Below are 20,007 nucleotides of genomic sequence, written 5' to 3' on the forward strand. Positions count from 1 at the left end.
TCACTGCCAGTGTTATTAAGTGGGAGTAGATCGCAGTCTCTTTGAAGCTGGACATCCCTGGTCTAGGAGAACGCGTTGCATGAACTGGACCATTATGTAATGCGTTTCTCTACCTCTGGGCTGGAGGGAATTTCTCCTGCTGGGCAGATATGGCCAGGTAATGGGGAAAGTTGATATGGGGATGCAGATCCCTGTAGCAGATGTAGTCTGTTTTGGACAGCAAACCACACAGAAAGGCATTCTGTGTGGTACTGCCGCCTAGCCCCGGAGTCTCATCAAATACTTTTTTTGCTTTTATTTGACCTGTCTGTTAGTGAACAGCAATATGTCAGTAGTAGAATTAGTCACTTTATTTTGACTTTCATTATTTTTTAAATTGGCTATTACCTACTTTTGAGGATCAGAGAAGATTAAAACCTGAACAAACCAAGTTGTTTTTAGAGTTCTAACTCATTTGTGAATAAGTGTGAAAGCTCAGTGGCTAGTACAAACTCCGCAATATTATAACATCTTGTGATTTCACTATTACCACAGCTTTCAGCAACTTATTGTTAAAGGCAAGGATGCATCTAACCATCTCTTCACTTGCTGCTTGCCTGGCAGCTGCCACTGAAACCTTCTGAATTGGAACAGCAAGCATCACTCAGACTGCAGAAGTATCACTTTTTTTGGCTAAAACATCAACAAATGTTTGCTTTAAAAAAATTAAAGCAAATGTTCTGGGAATTTTAAAAGCATAACATTGACTATAGAGCATTTTCTGAAGAATGAATATGAATTATTAGTTTGAATTTGGCATTTATTCGGTTTTATCACTATTAATATCCATGTGTCAAAATCAAATAATTGATCAGAAAACATGTACCGTACCCCTTTTGGTTTGTTTCTTTGTTTTAAGTGCATTGTTTGATAAAGATATTTTTTATATATTTTTTTTTAAAAAAGAAACAACAATGAGGGTACAATCCAGTAATCCCCAGGAGGTATCCCAGCAACCATAGGATACAGAAGATGTCCCTCTCCAATGGCGGAGAGGAAGCAGGTTTGCCCTGGAACCTTCCTTGTGGTGTCCATGGAAACCTCCACAACCATCCCCCTTCTGCTATTAATGCTCCAGCACAAATAGGGAGAGAAAATCGATGGATCAGGGCAGATCCCAATCCCACCTCTGACATGGAAGGGAAATATGTCAGCCTGGGAGCTGGCATCTTTATTTCCTCTCCAACCTCTCCACCTACTGCCTTGCTTGGTGCTAGATTGAGAGTGCTTTGGCTGTTCTTCCAACCGTAGATTCTCTCTCCCTCATACAATTGCTCTGCCCATGACTACTTTTTTGCCTATAGTCTGTACCGAATCATAATATATATATGAAAATCCTCAAACAAATTCTAGAGGAATCGTATTAGGTTTAGAGAACCGTGCATGACAACACATTGAAAGAACAGTTCAAGAAAGATGTGTATGTATATATATAGATAGACAGAAAAGAGAAACCCAAGAAGCAATTAAAATCAGAAATTATATTCATTTAACGCGTCGCCGTCCCCTTCGGAAGAAGACAGTATTAAATACGTGCCACATTTATAAGGGCTGAATCAAAAAGGGTTGTTTTTATTGTTTTTAAAAACTATGCATGCTCCCTTTTTCCCCCTTGGCCTTTGGAGAGTTCAACATTCTTGTCAGTTCATGATCCATCTTACAAAACCTATAGGTCATGCAGTAGCTATTGAAAGGACTTGATAATCAAATACATCTAGAAAAGTCATTAGCAGAATCAAAATGTATGTTGGGGTTGCCAATCTTGCCTGACCATGCTGTGATGTGTGAGTCACAGGACTCAGCAGAGAGCAGCTGTGCATGTCTAGACCATCTTGCAATGGGCAGGGAAGGAAACATAGCTCGGTAGCATGCAGGCCAGTCAATATTCACCAGAAAAGTGTGACTATGTATGTATAACTTGCTTAGGTAACCTGTGCAAGAGTGGCGGTACGTTGAATCTACCTGGTTAAAAAGGACCAGAGCTGCCTTCTTGATTGCTCCTGCTTGGTTTTACCCCTGTGAGAAGTAAGAATGGCAGGCAATGAAGTTCATGACATAGTACCTCCAGTCTTTTGCTCTTTGGAGGCTAGCATTCAGACATGGCTTTAGTACATTTTCAGGAAGGGGGGGGGAGAGAGAAAGAGAGCTAAAGATATCATTATCAAACTTGCAAGAAAAGGTATATACAGATAATTGGCTGGTTGCAGAATTCAGTTTACATCCTTAAGAATCTTCTACATCAGGGCTACATCTGCAGCCTTCTAGATATTGTCATGATCTAACTCCCATCATCACCACCCAGCATGGCCAATGGTCAAGAATGGTGGGAGTTGTAGTCTAACAACAAGTGGAAGGCCACAGATTCCCCACATGGTCTATGTGTGCATAATCAGAGTAATAGGGATCACTATGAAGAAGGATTAGCAGTCCCAGCTACTTTGTTTTGTTTCATGTGCTGGTGATGTATCGCCTACAGCTGTTAAACTATGGTTAAGAGATCAGGAGAGTACCCTGGGATTATGTGCCCCTCCCTCCTTCCTTCTGAAGCATGAGTCTGGATCCACAATCAGCAGCTGGCATTGTAGGGATCAGCCAGGAGAACAGGACCACTGAGCCAACTGTGGACACTGGGCCTTCTTTCCCCCCACTTAAATTCACTCTTACTCCCCAGGCGAGCCAGCTATGGCAAGGAAAAGTGCTGGTGTTAGGAGACTGAGTTGGAGAGCTCCTCCCCAAAGTTGACTGGAGCCAGCCCTTTGTGAACTTAAAGCTCAATATACACATGAGCATTCAGAAGCAAGTCTCTCTGAGTTAAATTGGAATTTACTGCAAATAAGCACGCACAGGAACACAACTATTTAAGTGAAGTTCTTCATTCTAATGTGACAGGCAACTTGTTTTTTGGGGGGAGTGGGAGACATCCTAGATTTCTATTACTTTGTTAAAACAAGAACCACAATGTCCCTGTTCTGGAACATTTTGATCTGGCAAAACTCCTTCTGCAATGTGATCTCACCTTTGTTAGGATTCCTATTTTAATCCAGAAATATATTAAGTGTCACTTGTTTAAAAAATGCTCTGTCCATCATCAGTGGTCTCTTGGACTACAGCCTAAATTAATGTATTATTTAGCATAAAGAGAAAAGGCTTATTCTCTTCCCCTTTCTGGTTTCTTAACCATTCTGCATTTTACACTGTAATCAATAGCTTGCAGAAGGATCTGATGAACCAAAGACAGAAAAAGGATAGAAATGGCAAGAAGTTTGTTTTCCTCAGTAACTGAGACCTCTACTGTTCCTTTTTTGAGGGAAGGGCTGTTGTTTCAGATCTTTTCTGCAAAGATGTCCTGGAGCTTCTCAATTCGACAGGCTTCCCCTTGATCTTAATTATGAAAATTCCAGGGGAGGGGCCTGAGGATTGAATGTGTGAAACTAAATGTGTCTCTTTCTATTGTGTGAATCTTGCAAGTTATGCTCCTGCACAACCCTCAAAGTTTTGAGCCACACAACTGAAAAGAAGAAGAAAGCAACAGTTGCTTCTATTGAGGAGAAACACTTCCATTAGTTTTGGACACAGTTACGCTCCAATTTAAGATAAATAAAATTGCAAATTAAACATCAGTTTGAAAATAAATAAAACAACCTGCACAGAATATATTCTCAGCCAGGTATTAGGAAACAAATATCCTTTTAAAAAAATCAAAATCAAAACTACTAATAACAGGTGAAGTGTCACTGGGTAAGAAAATGAACCCAGCTCTCAACCAATCAGTGAATTCATTTAGCTATGGTACTTCAAGACCAGAACACCAAAGACCTAATGACAAGAAAAGGAATGATGGAGAGAATAGTCTAGAGGAAGGAATTGGTGGTGCACTTCTTATAAATGTTACATAACTGGTTAAGAAACCACTACAAGAAATTATTGAGAACAGGAAAAAGAGAGAGCGAGAGAGCTGTAAGAGTAAATTATACAGCATACAAATGCACAAAAAGCATTTTGGCTTTGAAACTTTAAAAGATAATCTTATTTTTTAAAAAATGTCCAGTGCTTCCAGAACACACCATATAGAATTGCTGGTGAAAGGTTTAGCAACATTTAATAGCTATTTGCACAACTGGTCATAGGAATTCCCTATTTTGGTGAGATTTTGTTTATTTTTTATTTATGTTATTTGCAAATTTGATGCAAACCAATGCCTTAATATTTTAAAAGGAGACTTGGCCCAGACAGGCATTTGAACAGAGGTTGCCTTGAAACAGAGGAGTGTCCTCTGACAGCATTTCAAATAGAGGGCTGCCCTCTATAAAGTAGAATGTAGGCTTCATTTGGCTAGGCTTCATTTATATTTTCTATTCATCAATGCCACTCACTGAGATTATTGTCACATTAGATAGCAGTTTATAATAATGTTAGCAGATCATTTCTTTGGCCATTCTGACTCATGCTGGAATCAAATAAATTTTTTGATGTCAAGATGACCCACTGAATACAGCCAGCTCTAATAAATACCTGTCAAAAATTATGAACATCGCCAAACCACCAAGTATTTAATCAGTCAGTAGTAAAAACTACAAATCCTGCATATAATAAGAATCAAGTCTATGGAAGCAAGAGATTGGGATGAAAAGAGATACTTCTGCCTGAAATAGGAAATGCCATACTTTAAAGCTTTTCCCAATGAAAACCATACATTTCCAAGGCAAGATCACCTCAGAACCGAAATAGATATCCAGACTTCGTTTTTCCTGAATTTATGTCATTTTATTCCCTTCCATAAAATGTTTTGTTTGATTATATATCTTTTCTGGAGTACTCATATAGGTGACTAAATAATACTCAAGAGCTTGAATACTTGATGTTTCGGTAGCAATCTATCAAGTAAAATGCTTCAAGGATTATTCAGCACAGCTGCAATCCCAAGTACTTAGATGTAGTTCCCTGTTCCTTCATGGGAAGTACCTTGAAACGCCTCTAAGGTTAAGGTCACCCAGAATGGCACTCCATGAGGTGCGAAGGGCTGCTACTCAAACACTCTCTCTCTCTCTCTCTCTCTCTCTCTCTCTCTCTCTCTCTCTCTCTCTCTCACACACACACACACACACACACACACACACGTATTCCTATTTCACACTTTCTATTTGCACATGAAGGGTTTGGATCCTGGCCAGCCCATTCCCGTAGGCCTCTGCCTAGTGTGGTTTTCCTCAAAACCACTTTACATTTTCATTTAGGCTTCAGTGATAGTCTGAACAGTCGTTTCCCATTAGCACGGATGTGAGGAAAGCAGGGCAGAGCTGTTTTTTTACATCTAAGTTAACAGTCTCTCTCTCTCTCCCCCCCCCCCCACTTTTGTTCAGCTTTTTAAATACTAACTTCCAGGGGAATGCTCTAAGGAACTTGAGGTGTGTGGCCAGGGGGCGTCATTGACTCCAACCCCTCTACACCCTTACAGACATCTTCCCTGAGCTTTTCCATTGGATGCTGCTGCTTAGTAAAAGTTAGGGAGCACTCTTCACGCTAAAGCATGGAGATGAGGCGAGCACTTCTACCATTCACCCTGATGTTCTGTTGCTACTGCATAGCAGAGTATGAAAGGTGAGCTGCAATACTCTCATGTGCAAGAGAACATGGGGACATAGGAAGTTGTCTTATACTGGCTAGCTCAGCACTGTTGACACCAGGAGTAAGCCCATCAGGAGCAAGTCAGCCCATAGGTCTCATTCAACCTGTAGGGTCTCCCCCTTCAGCCCCCATCCCCCTCTCCTTGCCCTTTCCCCCATAAGGCTTGGGGGGGAATTACCTCCTACTGGCCCTAGCAGGAGTCTATTTTTCCCAAATTTTAAAATGATCTGTGAGGGAATTTTCAGGGTGGGCTCATAGGTGAAGGGAAATTAACAGTCCCCTCCTCGTGCACCATGACCCCCACACATTCAAAGTTTCACACCATGGGAGAAATGTCACCATTATAAACCAAACACACGCTTACAATAAGAAAGGAACTAATAATCAGTAAGAAGGTTGCTATGAAGTAAGAACTGCCTAATCCTGCAGCACTGCTACATGTGCAGAGACATAAATACGACAATGTCAATAAAATACATTCAAAATTGTATTTTTCATTAGTTTTCAGCTTCATTTCACATGGGCTTGTGTATCTGTGTGTGTGTGTGTGTGTGTGTGTGTGTGTGTGTGTGTGTGTGTGTGTATAAAATCCTACCTCTTTGCCTTCTTCGATTTCAGATTCGCTGCTAAATTCCTCTGTATTTAGATTTTCAAAATCCGACTCTCCAACTGCCATTGGTACAGTCACAGTAAGGCCTGGATTATTTATGAATGACATATAATCATTTTCATCAATAATGTATTTTTCCACACTGCTGCCTGTGCCCACACCACTTGTGGTTCCATTCCCATCTCTCAGGTAATTAACGTCTCTAGTTATTTCAACCATCATATGGTTGGAAATGTAGTTGTCTTTCTTGTTGCTTAGTTCTTCGAGAGCTTTGATATCCTCCACAGCTTTCTGCCTCCTGACAACGCCTTTTTCGACAACCTCTCGCAATTTTTTCTTTACATAATCTACTCCCTTCTGAATTCTTGCCACGGCAATCTGAAGATTGTTTATTTCGTTATCATCATCAGTAGCAGCGAGGTTATCTGAACTAAAGGAGCTCAGAAGCAAGGCCAGAAAGAGGTTCAGTACCTAAAAGGTGGGGGAAAGAAGAAAACCAATACTGGTTTCTATTGTACAGAAAAAGAAGATCAACAAAGGAAGAGGAGGAGGAAGAGGAGGAGGAATAGGAGGAGGAAGGAGACACACACAGTAGGCCAATCAATAGACCGCTTTGTTTTATAACACAAGTTTCTCAGCCTATATCGGGAAGATCCTATGTACAGCTGCATTTTTTCTAAAACATAATGTGCATAGATAGAGAAGCACTTCTCTTCCGACACATAGTTTCTCCTCTGTTTTTCTCATGGCAAACTAGAATAACAAATTTTTCTTCTGTGGCCAACTTGTTCTTCTAAGAAAACTAGCCTTGTAAAACCATTCACATTAATACTATGCAAAGCTTAATAAGGACCCAGAGTCAAACTCTGGCCTAGTGATTTTTCTACAAAACAGCGTTTATTGGACATCCTAATACTTTTCAAAAAGCCTGATTTACATACCACGAGGTTTCCAATCACCATGACCAGCATGAAGACAATGAGGCACATGGTTTGACCTGCAACTTCCATACAGTCCCACATGGTTTCTATCCATTCTCCGCAAAGGACTCGGAACACGATCAAGAAAGAGTGGAAAAAGTCGTTCATGTGCCAGCGTGGAAGCTCACAGTCTTCTGCAATCTTGCACACACATTCCTTGTAGCTTTTGCCGAACAGCTGCATGCCCACCACGGCAAAAATGAAGACTATGATGGCCAACACCAAGGTCAGATTTCCCAAAGCTCCCACAGAGTTGCCGATAATTTTGATCAGCATATTTAGCGTCGGCCAGGATTTTGCCAATTTGAAAACCCGGAGCTGGAAAACAATAACAATAAGACATTATCATTACTACTCAAAATACTTCTCCATGTGTTTTGTATTTTAGCTTCATAATACATTTGGTCAAAATTTAGAGAGAGAAGGAGGAACAAACTGTTTATATACATTTAGTGGAATTTAGGAAATGAATGAGAAACAGGTCACATACGGGGGGGCCACCAGGTGGCGCATTGGAAGATGGCCGACAATAACATCTCTCCGACCCACATGAGGTAATTAAGAGGCTGCTATGGGAAGTATGCAGCCTTCCCGCCCTCCCCCCAAGGAGATGGGGGGGGACTGCCTTGCCAGCGGTGTCCATAATGCACCCCCGGATTCGAAAGAAGGGGGTGCCCGGTCACTTGGCACAAGCCCTCGTTGAAGTCGGCTCTTCCTGATGCTGTCTCCAATCAGCGCCCGGGTTTGCTTTAGCTCGAAAATATAATTGGAAACATATAATTGGAAAGAAGCTAAAGCACATACATCAAGCGAAGTTCGGGAGATAAGACTGCTGATTAATGGATCTCTGTGACCGGAGCGACGGACGGGACAAATAAATCAAGTGATGAATCACCATCAAGAGACTGGTATGTTTGGAGTGAATCGGAAGGGGGGTGGAGGAAAAAACTTTTATTTTCTTTGTCTTATGTGAGTATTAATAACCCTCCACCCCAGCAAGAAGATCGTTGCATTTTATTAATCATAAGCAGGAATTCAAGAACTGTGTGGAGTGAATTATTGATCAAAGAAAGGATTGGTAAACATAGGAGAACATAGGAAAGTTTTTATGACGCAGTTTTAAATGGCGTCTCGCTAAGACAGGCTTGTCTAAGAAAGACGGGGGGCGGAGGACCAGGATCATCGGAATGTGAATGATGATTGGAATGTGATCTAAACCTGGCAGAGCCCTTTGTGATATACTTGGCAAGCCTGGGAAAATTAAAGGACAGACCAAGGATAAATTCTTTACGGAAGTGTGGAATGGCATCTGTCCCTATGTGATATGATTTTGGGAGAGTCTAAAACCCACACAGAGGATGTTTGTTTCCAACCCACTTGTGAAGATTATCAGAGATCGCAAAGAAAGGAATATATGATAACAACAAGAAGATGAAGAAAGTAATAAAGAGACTATCTGGACAGAACTGGATAGAATTGTCTAATTAAAGCAGCAATATAAGTGATGCTTGGACCCCCATTCAGAGCTTGAAGTATGGGTACCCCCCAACAAAATTTTAAAATCTGGCTGTATAATTTGGAATTAATGTGATTTGGAAATAATGTGATTTGATTGGCCTGTTAATAAAAAATTTTTTTTTAAAAGAGAAACAGGCCACATACTGAGCATTTATAACTGCATTCACATATTTTTTTCCATTGCAATTAGCATTTCTACAGTAGCCATCAGTTCACATTTGGTATACGTGTCAAATCCTTTTGGAATGACATTTGTTTTATAGACTAGATTAAAGCATGAATTCAAGGAACATGGTGGAGTTACTAATCAGTTAACAAATTTTACAAGCAATACTTATTAAATTCAAAGCAGTAAAAAAGTTTGATCTCAGTTTCTTTCAAATACGCCGAAGCCAATATTGCATTTGTGTTGTACTGTTTGCACATTTACCAGTCTGAAGGATCTTAGGACTGACAACCCTTCCACATTTGCAAGACCCAGCTCCATCAAACTCAAGCTGACAATGATGCCATCAAAAATATTCCAGCCTTCTTGGAAATAGTAGTAAGGATCCATGGCTATTATCTTGAGGACCATTTCTGCAGTGAAGATCCCAGTGAAGACCTAAGTGCAAGTATAATGAATTAGTTTACACTTCATTTGAGTTCTTTTAAATTAAACTAGCCCAATTGCATACTAAGTTTACAAACTAAATTTTTTTTTGAAACAAAGTATAATTGATTCCTAAAGGGCTCACCACTTTAAAATGGTGAGTTTAGGGTGGTCTTTCATTGTGTAATCCTGTGGAATGAATGCTAGAACAGCATTAGGATAGCAATCTCTCTCTATATATTATTCACATCCTACTGCATTTCATATTCTGGAATGCTGTCATAGTAAAAAATAGGGTGGCAGATATTTTCAGGTAACATAGCAGAAAAATGCTCTTATCTTCAATATCCCTAACATTTGGGTCATTTTTTAAAATACTGTTGCTTGAACTCTTCATTTCTGCGGAGACATTCTCCTGTCACTTTTGAAGCCCCTTCAATTAACGTTTTTCTGTTAAAAACAAAACACTTAATTTTAATACGATTAATTTTTTAATTATGTAGAAGTAATCAAGGACTTTCATCATAATTTCCTTTGGCTGAAAAGGAGAAGAAGGAAAAGGCTCATAATCAATTGCCAAGCTACAAAGCAGGCCACCAAATAATAGTAAATTAACTTCCTTTGGATGGAAACCAACAAAATGAGGTTAAGAGATTAAGAGAGTAAAAGACTTGAGGTTTTTTAATGAGTACCAGCAGGGAGGACATTGTGAACCAGCACTCGTCCCTAATTAAAGTTAATACAGTATAAAGACTGCTTCAGATGGGAGTACCCTACAGTGTGTACCTGTTTCCCACATATGTTTTAAAACAAGTGATCGGGAACACAAATATTTTATTGTTACCACAAACTCCAGCTTGCTAAGGGTGCTAAGAATTGCAGATATGTGAAAATTCCCAGGGTTATTGAAGGAAGCCATGTGTGGATGTGATCAGTGTTTCTGTGCAAGTGCCTCTGGAATATGAACCTAGCAATCCTTAGAACATAGGAAGGAAGTCAATACGTGTTCATTTACGTAATGATACAGTTTTTTCCTGTAGATGTGTGCTTTTTCGTTTATGTTTAGTTTAGTTTTGTTTCCTTTGTTTTTTTTCTTTTTCTTTTCTGTTTTTTTTTTGTATGTTCCTTTTTTTTCCCTTTGTATAGTATTATTTTGGATTCAATGTTTGTAATTTTTGTTATGATTCTGCATTGAAAAAAAATAAATTAAAAAAAAGAATCTAGCAATCCTGCACACTCCTGATACACTCATAGGAGGCCCACTGGCCTTTGGGAACCAGCCCTAAATTACCCAGAAAATAGGTGGATTGCATGGTTAAAGTCACATCTCACATGCAGTAAATGGTCTGAGTACTGTAGTCTGTTTTGATTTTCTGCACTGCTCACTTGCACCTGCACCCTAAGATACCCACAATGGGGATTTAAGAATACTTTCGATGGCCCCCAGAACACTTCATGTGTAAACCGCCTTGAGACAATAGTGCAGCTGATAAATCAATTGTAATAATGATAATAACAGAAAAGGGTGGAACATAATACAGTGTGCATAGATGGCACGATCTAATTATATCTGGCACTAAGGGCACCAGCCAAATGTGCTGTCCTTATGCATTCTGAATCAGCACCTCTAAATCAGTAGGTCATTCGCTGGAACTTGAACAGTGTTAAATTACACAGGTACGAATATTTCTTCTATTTGTGTTCATAATTCACATTAAAAGCTGATAAAGTTTCGTGTTCTAGGAAAATGAAAGGTCCATAAAGGTATAATTTCTGTCTGGGGACGTGAGGACATAAATGGGGACTTTTAGGTCAGGCACTGATATATTAGAATTAATTTGGATTATTAGAATGGTACTGTTAAATATTCCACCACCACACTACTAAAGTGGCAACATTATTATGATGGTCTTTTTTCTTTTTTTAAAGCACTTTTTGAAATATTAGGTTCCTGAGTAATTTGTTTTACTGAACAAAGGTAATGAGATGGCAATGTGATCTACAAACTTTCCAGCGTTGCAGACAATTCTGCGCTGGAACAATGGCGGCACGACTAAATCAGCTTGTGAAAAAATTATATAGGCTAAGCCTAAGTGTTGCTCCACAAATGATCTCTGCAAAGCAGCTTACATTACATGGGCTAAGATTCTCTAATATTGTCAAATAACATCCGTAATCGCATTTTCATTAATGAGAGCCTAAAGAAGCGAAGGTAATAGGGGCAGGATGCAAAGAGAGCCATCTGTTTAAGAGCTTTGCATAGTCATTTCCCGCTAGTCTTCCCAATGGCTTTGCTAAGGAGACCCACACCTGTGGAATCAGGATGGTGATTATTCTTTTCAACAAACACAGTGCAATCAAACTTTAAAAAGCACACAAAATACACCTGTTTGGTTAACCACAGTGATTTTTAGGGCATTAGCAACTAGTTTCCTTTATTGTGCATAGCTGTATTTTCAAGCGAAAGACGGTGACAAGTTTGAGTTACAGTGGTACCTCGGGTTAAGTACTTAAATCGTTCCGGAGGTCCGTTCTTAACCTGAAACTGTTCTTAACCTGAAGCACCACTTTAGCTAATGGGGCCTCCTGCTGCCGCTGCGCCACCGAAGCACAATTTCTGTTCTCATCCTGAAGCAAAGTTCTTAACCTGAAGCACTATTTCTGGGTTAGCAGAGTCCGTAACCTGAAGCGTATGTAACCCGAGGTACCACTGTAGATATTTCTAGTTACCCACAAGCAGGCCTTTTTTCTTGCAGCCAGAACTCACCAGAACTCAGTTCTGGCGCCTCTCAGGTGGGCACCACTATAGGAGAACAAGGGAGCTGTTCGTGGTGAGTTCTGGCACAGATTTTTTCAGAAAAATAGCACTGCCCACAAGCATTTCCTTTATCTGGTGGGGCAGGAGTGGTGTGTCTAGTGGGGCGAAACCATGGCAATAGTGCCCCCCAGTGCTTTTTTTCTAGGGAAAAAGGTGCCAGAACACACCTCCCTCAGAAGACCCAGCTTAAAGGCGATCTTTTTGAGCTGGGGGGGGTGCATCCCCTTGGCAGCTTGTTGAGGCTGCTCAGCTGAGGCAAGGGGGAGCTCCTCCCTCAGCAGGGCGGGGCCTTGCTCAGCTGAGGCAGGGAGGGGCTTCCACGCTCAGTTGAGCTGCTTAACGAGCTTCTCCCTCAGGAACATGGGGCCTTGCTCAGCTGAGGCAGGGAGGGGCTTCCACGCTCAGTTGAGCTGCTTAACGAGCTTCTCCCTCAGGAACATGGGGCCTTGCTCAGCTGAGGCAGGGAGGGGCTTCCACGCTCAGTTGAGCTGCTTAACGAGCTTCTCCCTCAGGAACATGGGGCCTTGCTCAGCTGAGGCAGGGAGGGGCTTCCGCGCTTCAGTTGAGCTGCTTAACGAGCTTCTCCCTCAGGAACATGGGGCCTTGCTCAGCTGAGGCAGGGAGGGGCTTCCGCGCTTCAGTTGAGCTGCTTAACGAGCTCCTCCCTCAGGAACATGGGGCCTTGCTCAGCTGAGGCAGGGAGGGGCTTCCACGCTCAGTTGAGCTGCTTAACGAGCTCCTCCCTCAGCAGGGGGGAGGCTTGCTCAGCTGAGGCAGGGAGGGGCTTCCGCGCCTCAGTTGAGCTGCTTAACGAACTCCTCCCTCAGGAACATGGGGCCTTGCTCAGCTGAGGCAGGGAGGGGCTTCCACGCTCAGTTGAGCTGCTTAACGAGCTCCTCCCTCAGCAGGGGGGAGGCTTGCTCAGCTGAGGCAGGGAGGGGCTTCCGCGCTTCAGTTGAGCTGCTTAACGAGCTCCTCCCTCAGGAACATGGGGCCTTGCTCAGCTGAGGCAGGGAGGGGCTTCCACGCTTCAGTTGAGCTGCTTAACGAGCTCCTCCCTCAGCGGGGGGGGGGGGGCGCCTTGCTCAGCTGAGGCAGGGAGGGGCTTCCACGCTTCAGTTGAGCTGCTTAACGAGCTCCTCCCTCAGGAACATGGGGCCTTGCTCAGCTGAGGCAGGGAGGGGCTTCCACGCTTCAGTTGAGCTGCTTAACGAGCTCCTCCCTCAGGAACATGGGGCCTTGCTCAGCTGAGGCAGGGAGGGGCTTCCGCGCTTCAGTTGAGCTGCTTAACGAGCTCCTCCCTCAGGAACATGGGGCCTTGCTCAGCTGAGGCAGGGAGGGGCTTCCGCGCTTCAGTTGAGCTGCTTAACGAGCTCCTCCCTCAGCAACGAGCCGGAAGAGCATGAGGGCTTGCTCAGTTGAGGCATGGTTTTCCCACATGCCAGCTGTTATCTAGGAGGCTAAAGGACCTCAGCAAAGCCCCGCTGCACCTCTGGCTCATGAGGAGACCCTCTTTGGAGTCCATAGAGGATGTCCTGTTCGGGCTCTGGGGTGGGTCTCCTCATGAGCCGGAGGTGCAGTGGGAATTTGTTGAGGGGGGCTCTCCCACCCACTTTCAGGGCCACCTGAGGGGTTCATCATGAGAGCCTGAAACTCCAACCCTTTCCTCCAGGGGATTAAACCTGGTAGTCTTGGAGCAGGACTTTTTCAGCAGGTTTGCTAAATAACTTTCATCAGGGAAACCCAGTGATCCTCATCATTGATTTAATTTTAGATAAAACAAAATTTAAAAAATCTCTTCCAGTAGCACCTTAGAGACCAACTAAGCTTGTTATTGGTATGAGCTTTCGTGTGCATGCACACTTCCTTCAGATACTTCTTCAGATAATTTTAGATGCCACTGAAAATCTCCCCTGTTACTCAGGGAATTTTTTTCAAGATGGTGCTACATATCTGGATTCTGTGCATCTCGATTCTGGTACATTACACTCCTTTTTTACTCAGCTTCTCTTTTTAATTGAGTTACATTTCAAAAGTCTTGTATACCACATTGTACATTGCTTTAAGGATTCCTATTATAAGATCACGTGAATAAATAATTGTTCACATACCAGGTTTCCAACATAAAGGACATGATTGAAATAGGGAGTCATCGGATAATGCTCCATAGCCATAAACAGCGTATTCAAAACAATGCAGATGGTGATAGCAAGATCAACAAATGGATCCATCACTATCAAATTCATGATGTGCTTCACTTTTAGCCAAGGAGGCCAGCAATCCCAGATCAAGAAGGTGTTTGCAAATCTATACCAGCATGGCGGACACTTCTGTCTGGATTCTTCAAGTTCTGGAAAAAGATTTTATAGGCAAGATATTGGTTAAAAAAATAAAAAATAAATCAGCTTTCTGCAACGAACAGCCAGAACGATACACTACATAGGATTATCCGATTATTACAAAATTAGATGGTTGCTGGCTGATGTTAGCAAGTTTGTTAGCTGAAAATGAGTCTGTTACAGGATACTTAAAAAAACAACAACTGCCAAGGGAATTTTTAAAACAACTATAAATCATTTATCGCTTTAAGTTTCGATTATGCGTAATTCCAAAACTTGATGCTTTTACTTACCCTTGTATTGGATTGCCCATTGTGGTTGTTTTGTGATTTATATTGTAATGGGTGTTGCCCACAAACCATAAAAATCTGACTGGGGTGTACACAAGGCTACAATTGTTTTCCCTTGGTTTGCCAACCACTGCCATTTTGAAGCGTTAGCAGTTAGATGAGGTAGATGAGGCACAAGTTTTGGTACAAACTAATTGCTTCTCATGCCACTAAGAACAGGATGATTCCTTTCTTCTTTATTGCATCAGAAATACCTGTTACCCAGGAAGGCCAGGCATGCCATCATTAGAGACGATGCAAAAATCACCTGAAAAACCATTTTAACAGCTGCCTGACAGGGAGGTGGAAACAAAATTAGGGAATTTTACAAGGGTTGAACCAACTTGAATCACTCTAAATAATGGAAATGCTCAATGAATGCCCAAGGGTTCCGCACTTAACAATGCTTACTTTCCACTGAAACAGAAGTGGCCCTCTTTTAAGAGTGTGATATCAGTACAATACATGGCCAAACATATTCCTAACCCCCCCCCCAACCCGGTACCTTCCATGGTGTTTGTGAGTATACTGGCTATACTCATGGCTCTTTGTCTTGCTGCAGATTCTTCCATCAACTCCATCGAAATCTGGTAAGAGCTCAATCTTCTTTTTCTTATTTCTGTTTCGGTGGTGGTACCCTGAAAATACAATTGTGGTCAATATAATTCCAGGAACTCAAGCCATAAGCTATATAAATGTGACCCCCAACATATACGATGATCACACCAAGATCTGAGGTTTTTTGGTGGTGTTTGATCAATACGCACAACTTCGCATGTGCTTTAGTGGTGGTGGTAGCCATCTGGGAAAATCAGAGGCAGTGTACACAAACAGAGGGATCATAGTGTAAGGCAGGGATGGGGAAACCTGGTTCACATTCCATTCTGGGCTACCACCTGATGGCACATGTGATGAATGTAATTTTTGCCTTTGCCCCAGTAGGCTACTTTCTAAATACACCCTTCTATCTCCATCCAGACAAACAACAAGCATGATTAAGAGTTCATGGGCACATTCAAGCCAGGAAAGAAACTCAGGGGGGAAAGATGAATCAGTGGTGGGTGTGGCCTGGAGAGAGTTCTGAGGGCCAGACAGAGTTGTTCATTCGGCCTCTGAGCTTGAGATCTCCCACTAGGGGTCTAAGATGTAAGAAACATGCCAGATGCGACAGAGTGGAATAGGAAGCTTCTCACCTCTAGCAGAAGCTGCCCAGGAGGTGATATGAGCCCAGGAGGTCCTCCCGCCAAGGAAACGACGCCATTGCAATCCACGGTGCTGTGCATCTTCCCGTTCGCCGGAATCGCTGGCACCATCCTGGACGACAGGCTCGCCTGGCTGGTGTTGCTGTTGCGGCGTTCGCTGTTGTGTCTGTTTGGGACGAAGAGAGAGTCCCTTCTGCTCTCGTTGTCCTCGAGGGTGCTGTGTTCATCGTCGGCGAAGTCGTTTTCCGATCCTATGTCCTTTGCTCGGCCTCTGAAGCTGAAAATGCTGGTTCTGCTGTGGCGCCTCGGGGAAAACAAGGAGCCGCGAAGGCTCAACAAAGACTGTGACAGGGGGTTGGGGGAGGGGAAGACGGGAAACAAGAACACACTTAGTATTTGGAACCACTCGTGGGTTGTTGTTGTTTAAATTGCTGTTGACTTATCACCTTATTTACTCAAGTAAATGGTGCTTCAGTCCAACCATGGTAGTTTAATCAATTAAAACTGTGAGATGTGATACCAGGATTGTGGTCACAAGTTTCAGGATACTCAACTTGGCTTATTCTTCCATAGACCCAGATCTCCCTGGTCTTGGGAAGGATGCTAGCTCAGGTAGGAGTGCTTTGCCTGCAGAAGTTTCAATCCCTGGAACCTTAATAGTTGGGTAGGAGAGCTGGGGGGGGGAATCACACCTGGCAACCAATGTACTCCCTTTGGTTTCAGAAATTTCATGGGTAGACGAGTCCAAAAAGCCTGGCACACAAATTTTCACAGCCCTCTGACAGCTATGACGAGGCTTGGTTTGTTCAGAATTGAGTACATACTTTCAGAGTTAACACTAAATATATTAGTGTTCGTAGATGGACCATAGATGGACCAATGACTCAGTATAAGGAGACTTCTATGTTCCTATGTTAAGTTTTGACACCCATTTACACAGCCCAGGCTTACTTGTTCTTCTCTAACCCATTATGCAAGGCAACATTGTTAGACAAAATCCCCTCAACCATTTAATTATACATAGCCATGACCCACCCTACATTATCCTCAAGGGGGATCTTTCAAACATCAGTAGATGCTTCCGAAGGCAAAAGAAAGCATATTAAGTAGGCGGCTGTTGCTTACTGCTTTGGGGGAAGCCCAATGGCTAAATCCATTTAACTTGAGATCTATTAATCCACCATTTATTAATCATACTGTCTCATCAATTAATGCTTTCAAGCAACATCCAGCAGCCACAAGAGACCTGAAGATGGGGACTTTGCCACTGAGAGAAGGGGAATCAATTTTTGCTGGCCACAGTTTTATTTAATTGCACAACAAGAAACTCCTTAATGGAATCTTTTACTCCCTCTCTGCATATTTCATTAGCAGTACTCATGAATAAATAAAGTCATCACTGGTACTGGGAGGTGAGGAGGCAATCCTTCTGTTAAGATTTATTGCTCCTGCTTCTGAATATGCTTTCGGATCTAGTTACTTTAAACTTCCAGTAATCCCTGGACTAGTCTGATTGATTTTCCTATTGGTTCTAAAGATACTCTGAAATACGAGGTTTGAAGTTCCTGGCTTAGCAACTTTTATTTTAAACCACCATTATCTGCGTTACAACATTTCACCTGTAAATTTCACGTGGTGGTTAAGATTGGAGATAAACCCTTTTATGATATTTTGTTTTGCATGTTTTTAATATGTTTTATTTTATTTTTGCTATTTGATCTTTTCCTTTGACTATAAATTGCTTCAGGACTTTGGTAGCGGCAAGTTTTAGAAATACCGTATTTTTCGGCCCATAGGGCGCACCGACCCATAGGGCGCACCTAGTTTTTTGGGGGAAAATAAAGAAAAAAAATTATTCCCCCCCCAGCCCCCAGAACAGGCAGCTCTCCACAAGCCGTGGGAGAGCTGCGCGAATTCGCGCAGCCCTCCCATGGCTTGCGGAGAGCTGCGCAAAGCCTGAAGCCTGGGGGTGCTGAGCTCAGCGCACCCCCAGGCTTCTGGGTGCAGGCAGCTCTCCACAAGCCATGGGAGAGCCGCGCGAAGTTCCATAGAACTTGTTCCATAGAATTCAGTGGTAGACACTGCAAAACAAAGCCAGTCTCTATTTGCACTCCTTGACTTGGACCCAAAAAAAGAAAGAAATAGTCTTAATGGATTTTCTATAAGACCCTAATTATGGAGCATAGCAGGCCACTTGTGGAAGAGAGTTGTGCAGTTGTGGGGCCACCATGAAAAGGGCTCTGTCCTATTCCTTATGACCTGGGATATACATGAAAAAAATTGCCTCAGAATTACATAGCTTGCATACTTTACCTGGTGAGTTGAAGTCCTTTTTTCATAGGACAGGCGAGCTCCCCTTCGGATACTGTCTTCCGATTCAGATTTAGGAAACTGTTCGGCTTCTGCCCTATCTTCTTCTTCCGAAAGTTCCTTCTGCCTTTTTTTCCTCCGCCTGTTCCTTCTTTCTTTAGCACTCTTGGAGCTTAATTTAGATGCCTCTGAGGAACTTTCCAAGAGCTCCCCCAATCCACCCACACCGCTGAAATCTCTTGATGCCATCGATGCTGCTGCCACAGCTGCTGTTGTCTGTTGTGTTACAGTGTCAGGTAATTAGCATTAGTTGGATTACCACATTAAATCATAACCTTAGAGAGATTCATTATTGCTTCCAAGGGTACACAGTCACAAAGCAATTACGTACAAATGTCAATAATTAGTGCCTCTCTATTTGGAATAAAATAATGCTTTGCTTTCTTCTTTTAAGGTAATGAAGTTCTCTGAAAATACAGTACAGCATAGTTGTCCCTGTAGTTTTTAATAAGTTAGCCACCAATGGTATGTTGCCTCTGCTTAGAACATGCCTATTCCTATTATAGTCCAACAGAGAGCCATTAGCTCCCAATCTTTTCTACTTCACAGCTACTTCCACCAGCCCATGTTTCTGGAACACACCAGCCAATTCCATCCTACTATTTAAGAGTTTGTAGTGAAATATCATGAAGGCCAGTGGAACATTAGTTATTTGCTTCTGCCGAGTTTTTCACTTGTAGACCTCCTATCTCGTTGACGAGTCACATTCATTGGTAAGGAGTGTTCACTCCCATCATTCAGCCTGCCCTCCCCGGCCAAAGCCAGGCTCAGAGCGGCTAAGGTCATATAAATAAGACAATATGCATAACACAAGCGATCAATCAATTAAGATACATTGCACAGTTAATTCAAACAATTAACATTAAAATTAAAACTGGAAAAGTGGCAATCTTCAGGTTAAAATTGGAAGTGGTTAATACTCGCCAAGACCAACTGTTTCCACTGATATTATAAGGACCTATGAGTGGGCTGGGAACCTCCTTCATGCTTGTTCTTATACAAAGAGAAAATGAGTCAGGCTGAACCCTGACCAAAGGCCTGGTGGAACAGCTCCGCCTTGCAGGCCCTGCGGAAAGATGTCAAATCTCACAGGGCCCTAGTCTATTGTGAGAGAGCGTTTCACCAGGTCGGGGCCACGGCCAAAAAGGCCCTGGCTCTGGTCAAGGCCAGTCTGATCTCTCAAGACCCTCCTGTACACTGTTCAGACTGGATCATGCCTGCAGGCCCTGTCTTCAGCTGCTGCACTTACAGCAGTCCCATACTTCACAAAGGTGGAGGAACATGAGAATAGTCCCTGAATGCCTGATTGGGAACTGAGACCACACCAGGGTTCCCTATCACACATAAAGCTGTGTCCGCATAAAGCCCCATTCATGGCTTCAGTCAACCACACAGAGGTTAGGGGTGGGACTAGCAGCCTAGTGAGTACTGCCCCACTCTCCTTCCTCGTGTTTAGCAACCACATGGATATGCAATAAAAATACACCTCAGCTGAAAATGGAGGGAAGGCATGGAATGGATACGCTCCAGCCACACTATGCAGGCTTCCTTACTCTAGGGCAATCATCCCCTGGCCATTAGGGCC

General features: G+C 42.7%; 1 protein-coding gene across 1 annotated transcript in view; it reads right to left on the reverse strand.

The window, feature by feature from the left end:
• The window catches only part of LOC308586229 (sodium channel protein type 2 subunit alpha-like), a 71,517-nt gene that overhangs the window by 22,809 nt on the left and 28,701 nt on the right, over positions 1-20,007 (reverse strand). The window contains exons 12-18 of the mRNA XM_081192648.1: positions 18,366-18,638; positions 16,044-16,394; positions 15,356-15,488; positions 14,294-14,532; positions 9,203-9,376; positions 7,216-7,572; positions 6,260-6,745 (exon numbers count right to left, since the gene is read on the reverse strand). Of these exons, the coding sequence (XP_081048774.1) occupies positions 6,260-6,745; positions 7,216-7,572; positions 9,203-9,376; positions 14,294-14,532; positions 15,356-15,488; positions 16,044-16,394; positions 18,366-18,638 (2,013 nt within the window). The remainder of the gene's footprint in view (positions 1-6,259; positions 6,746-7,215; positions 7,573-9,202; positions 9,377-14,293; positions 14,533-15,355; positions 15,489-16,043; positions 16,395-18,365; positions 18,639-20,007) is intronic.

Source organism: Podarcis bocagei (genome assembly GCF_964188305.1).
Source record: "Podarcis bocagei genome assembly, chromosome: 1".
NCBI lineage: Eukaryota > Metazoa > Chordata > Lepidosauria > Squamata > Lacertidae > Podarcis > Podarcis bocagei.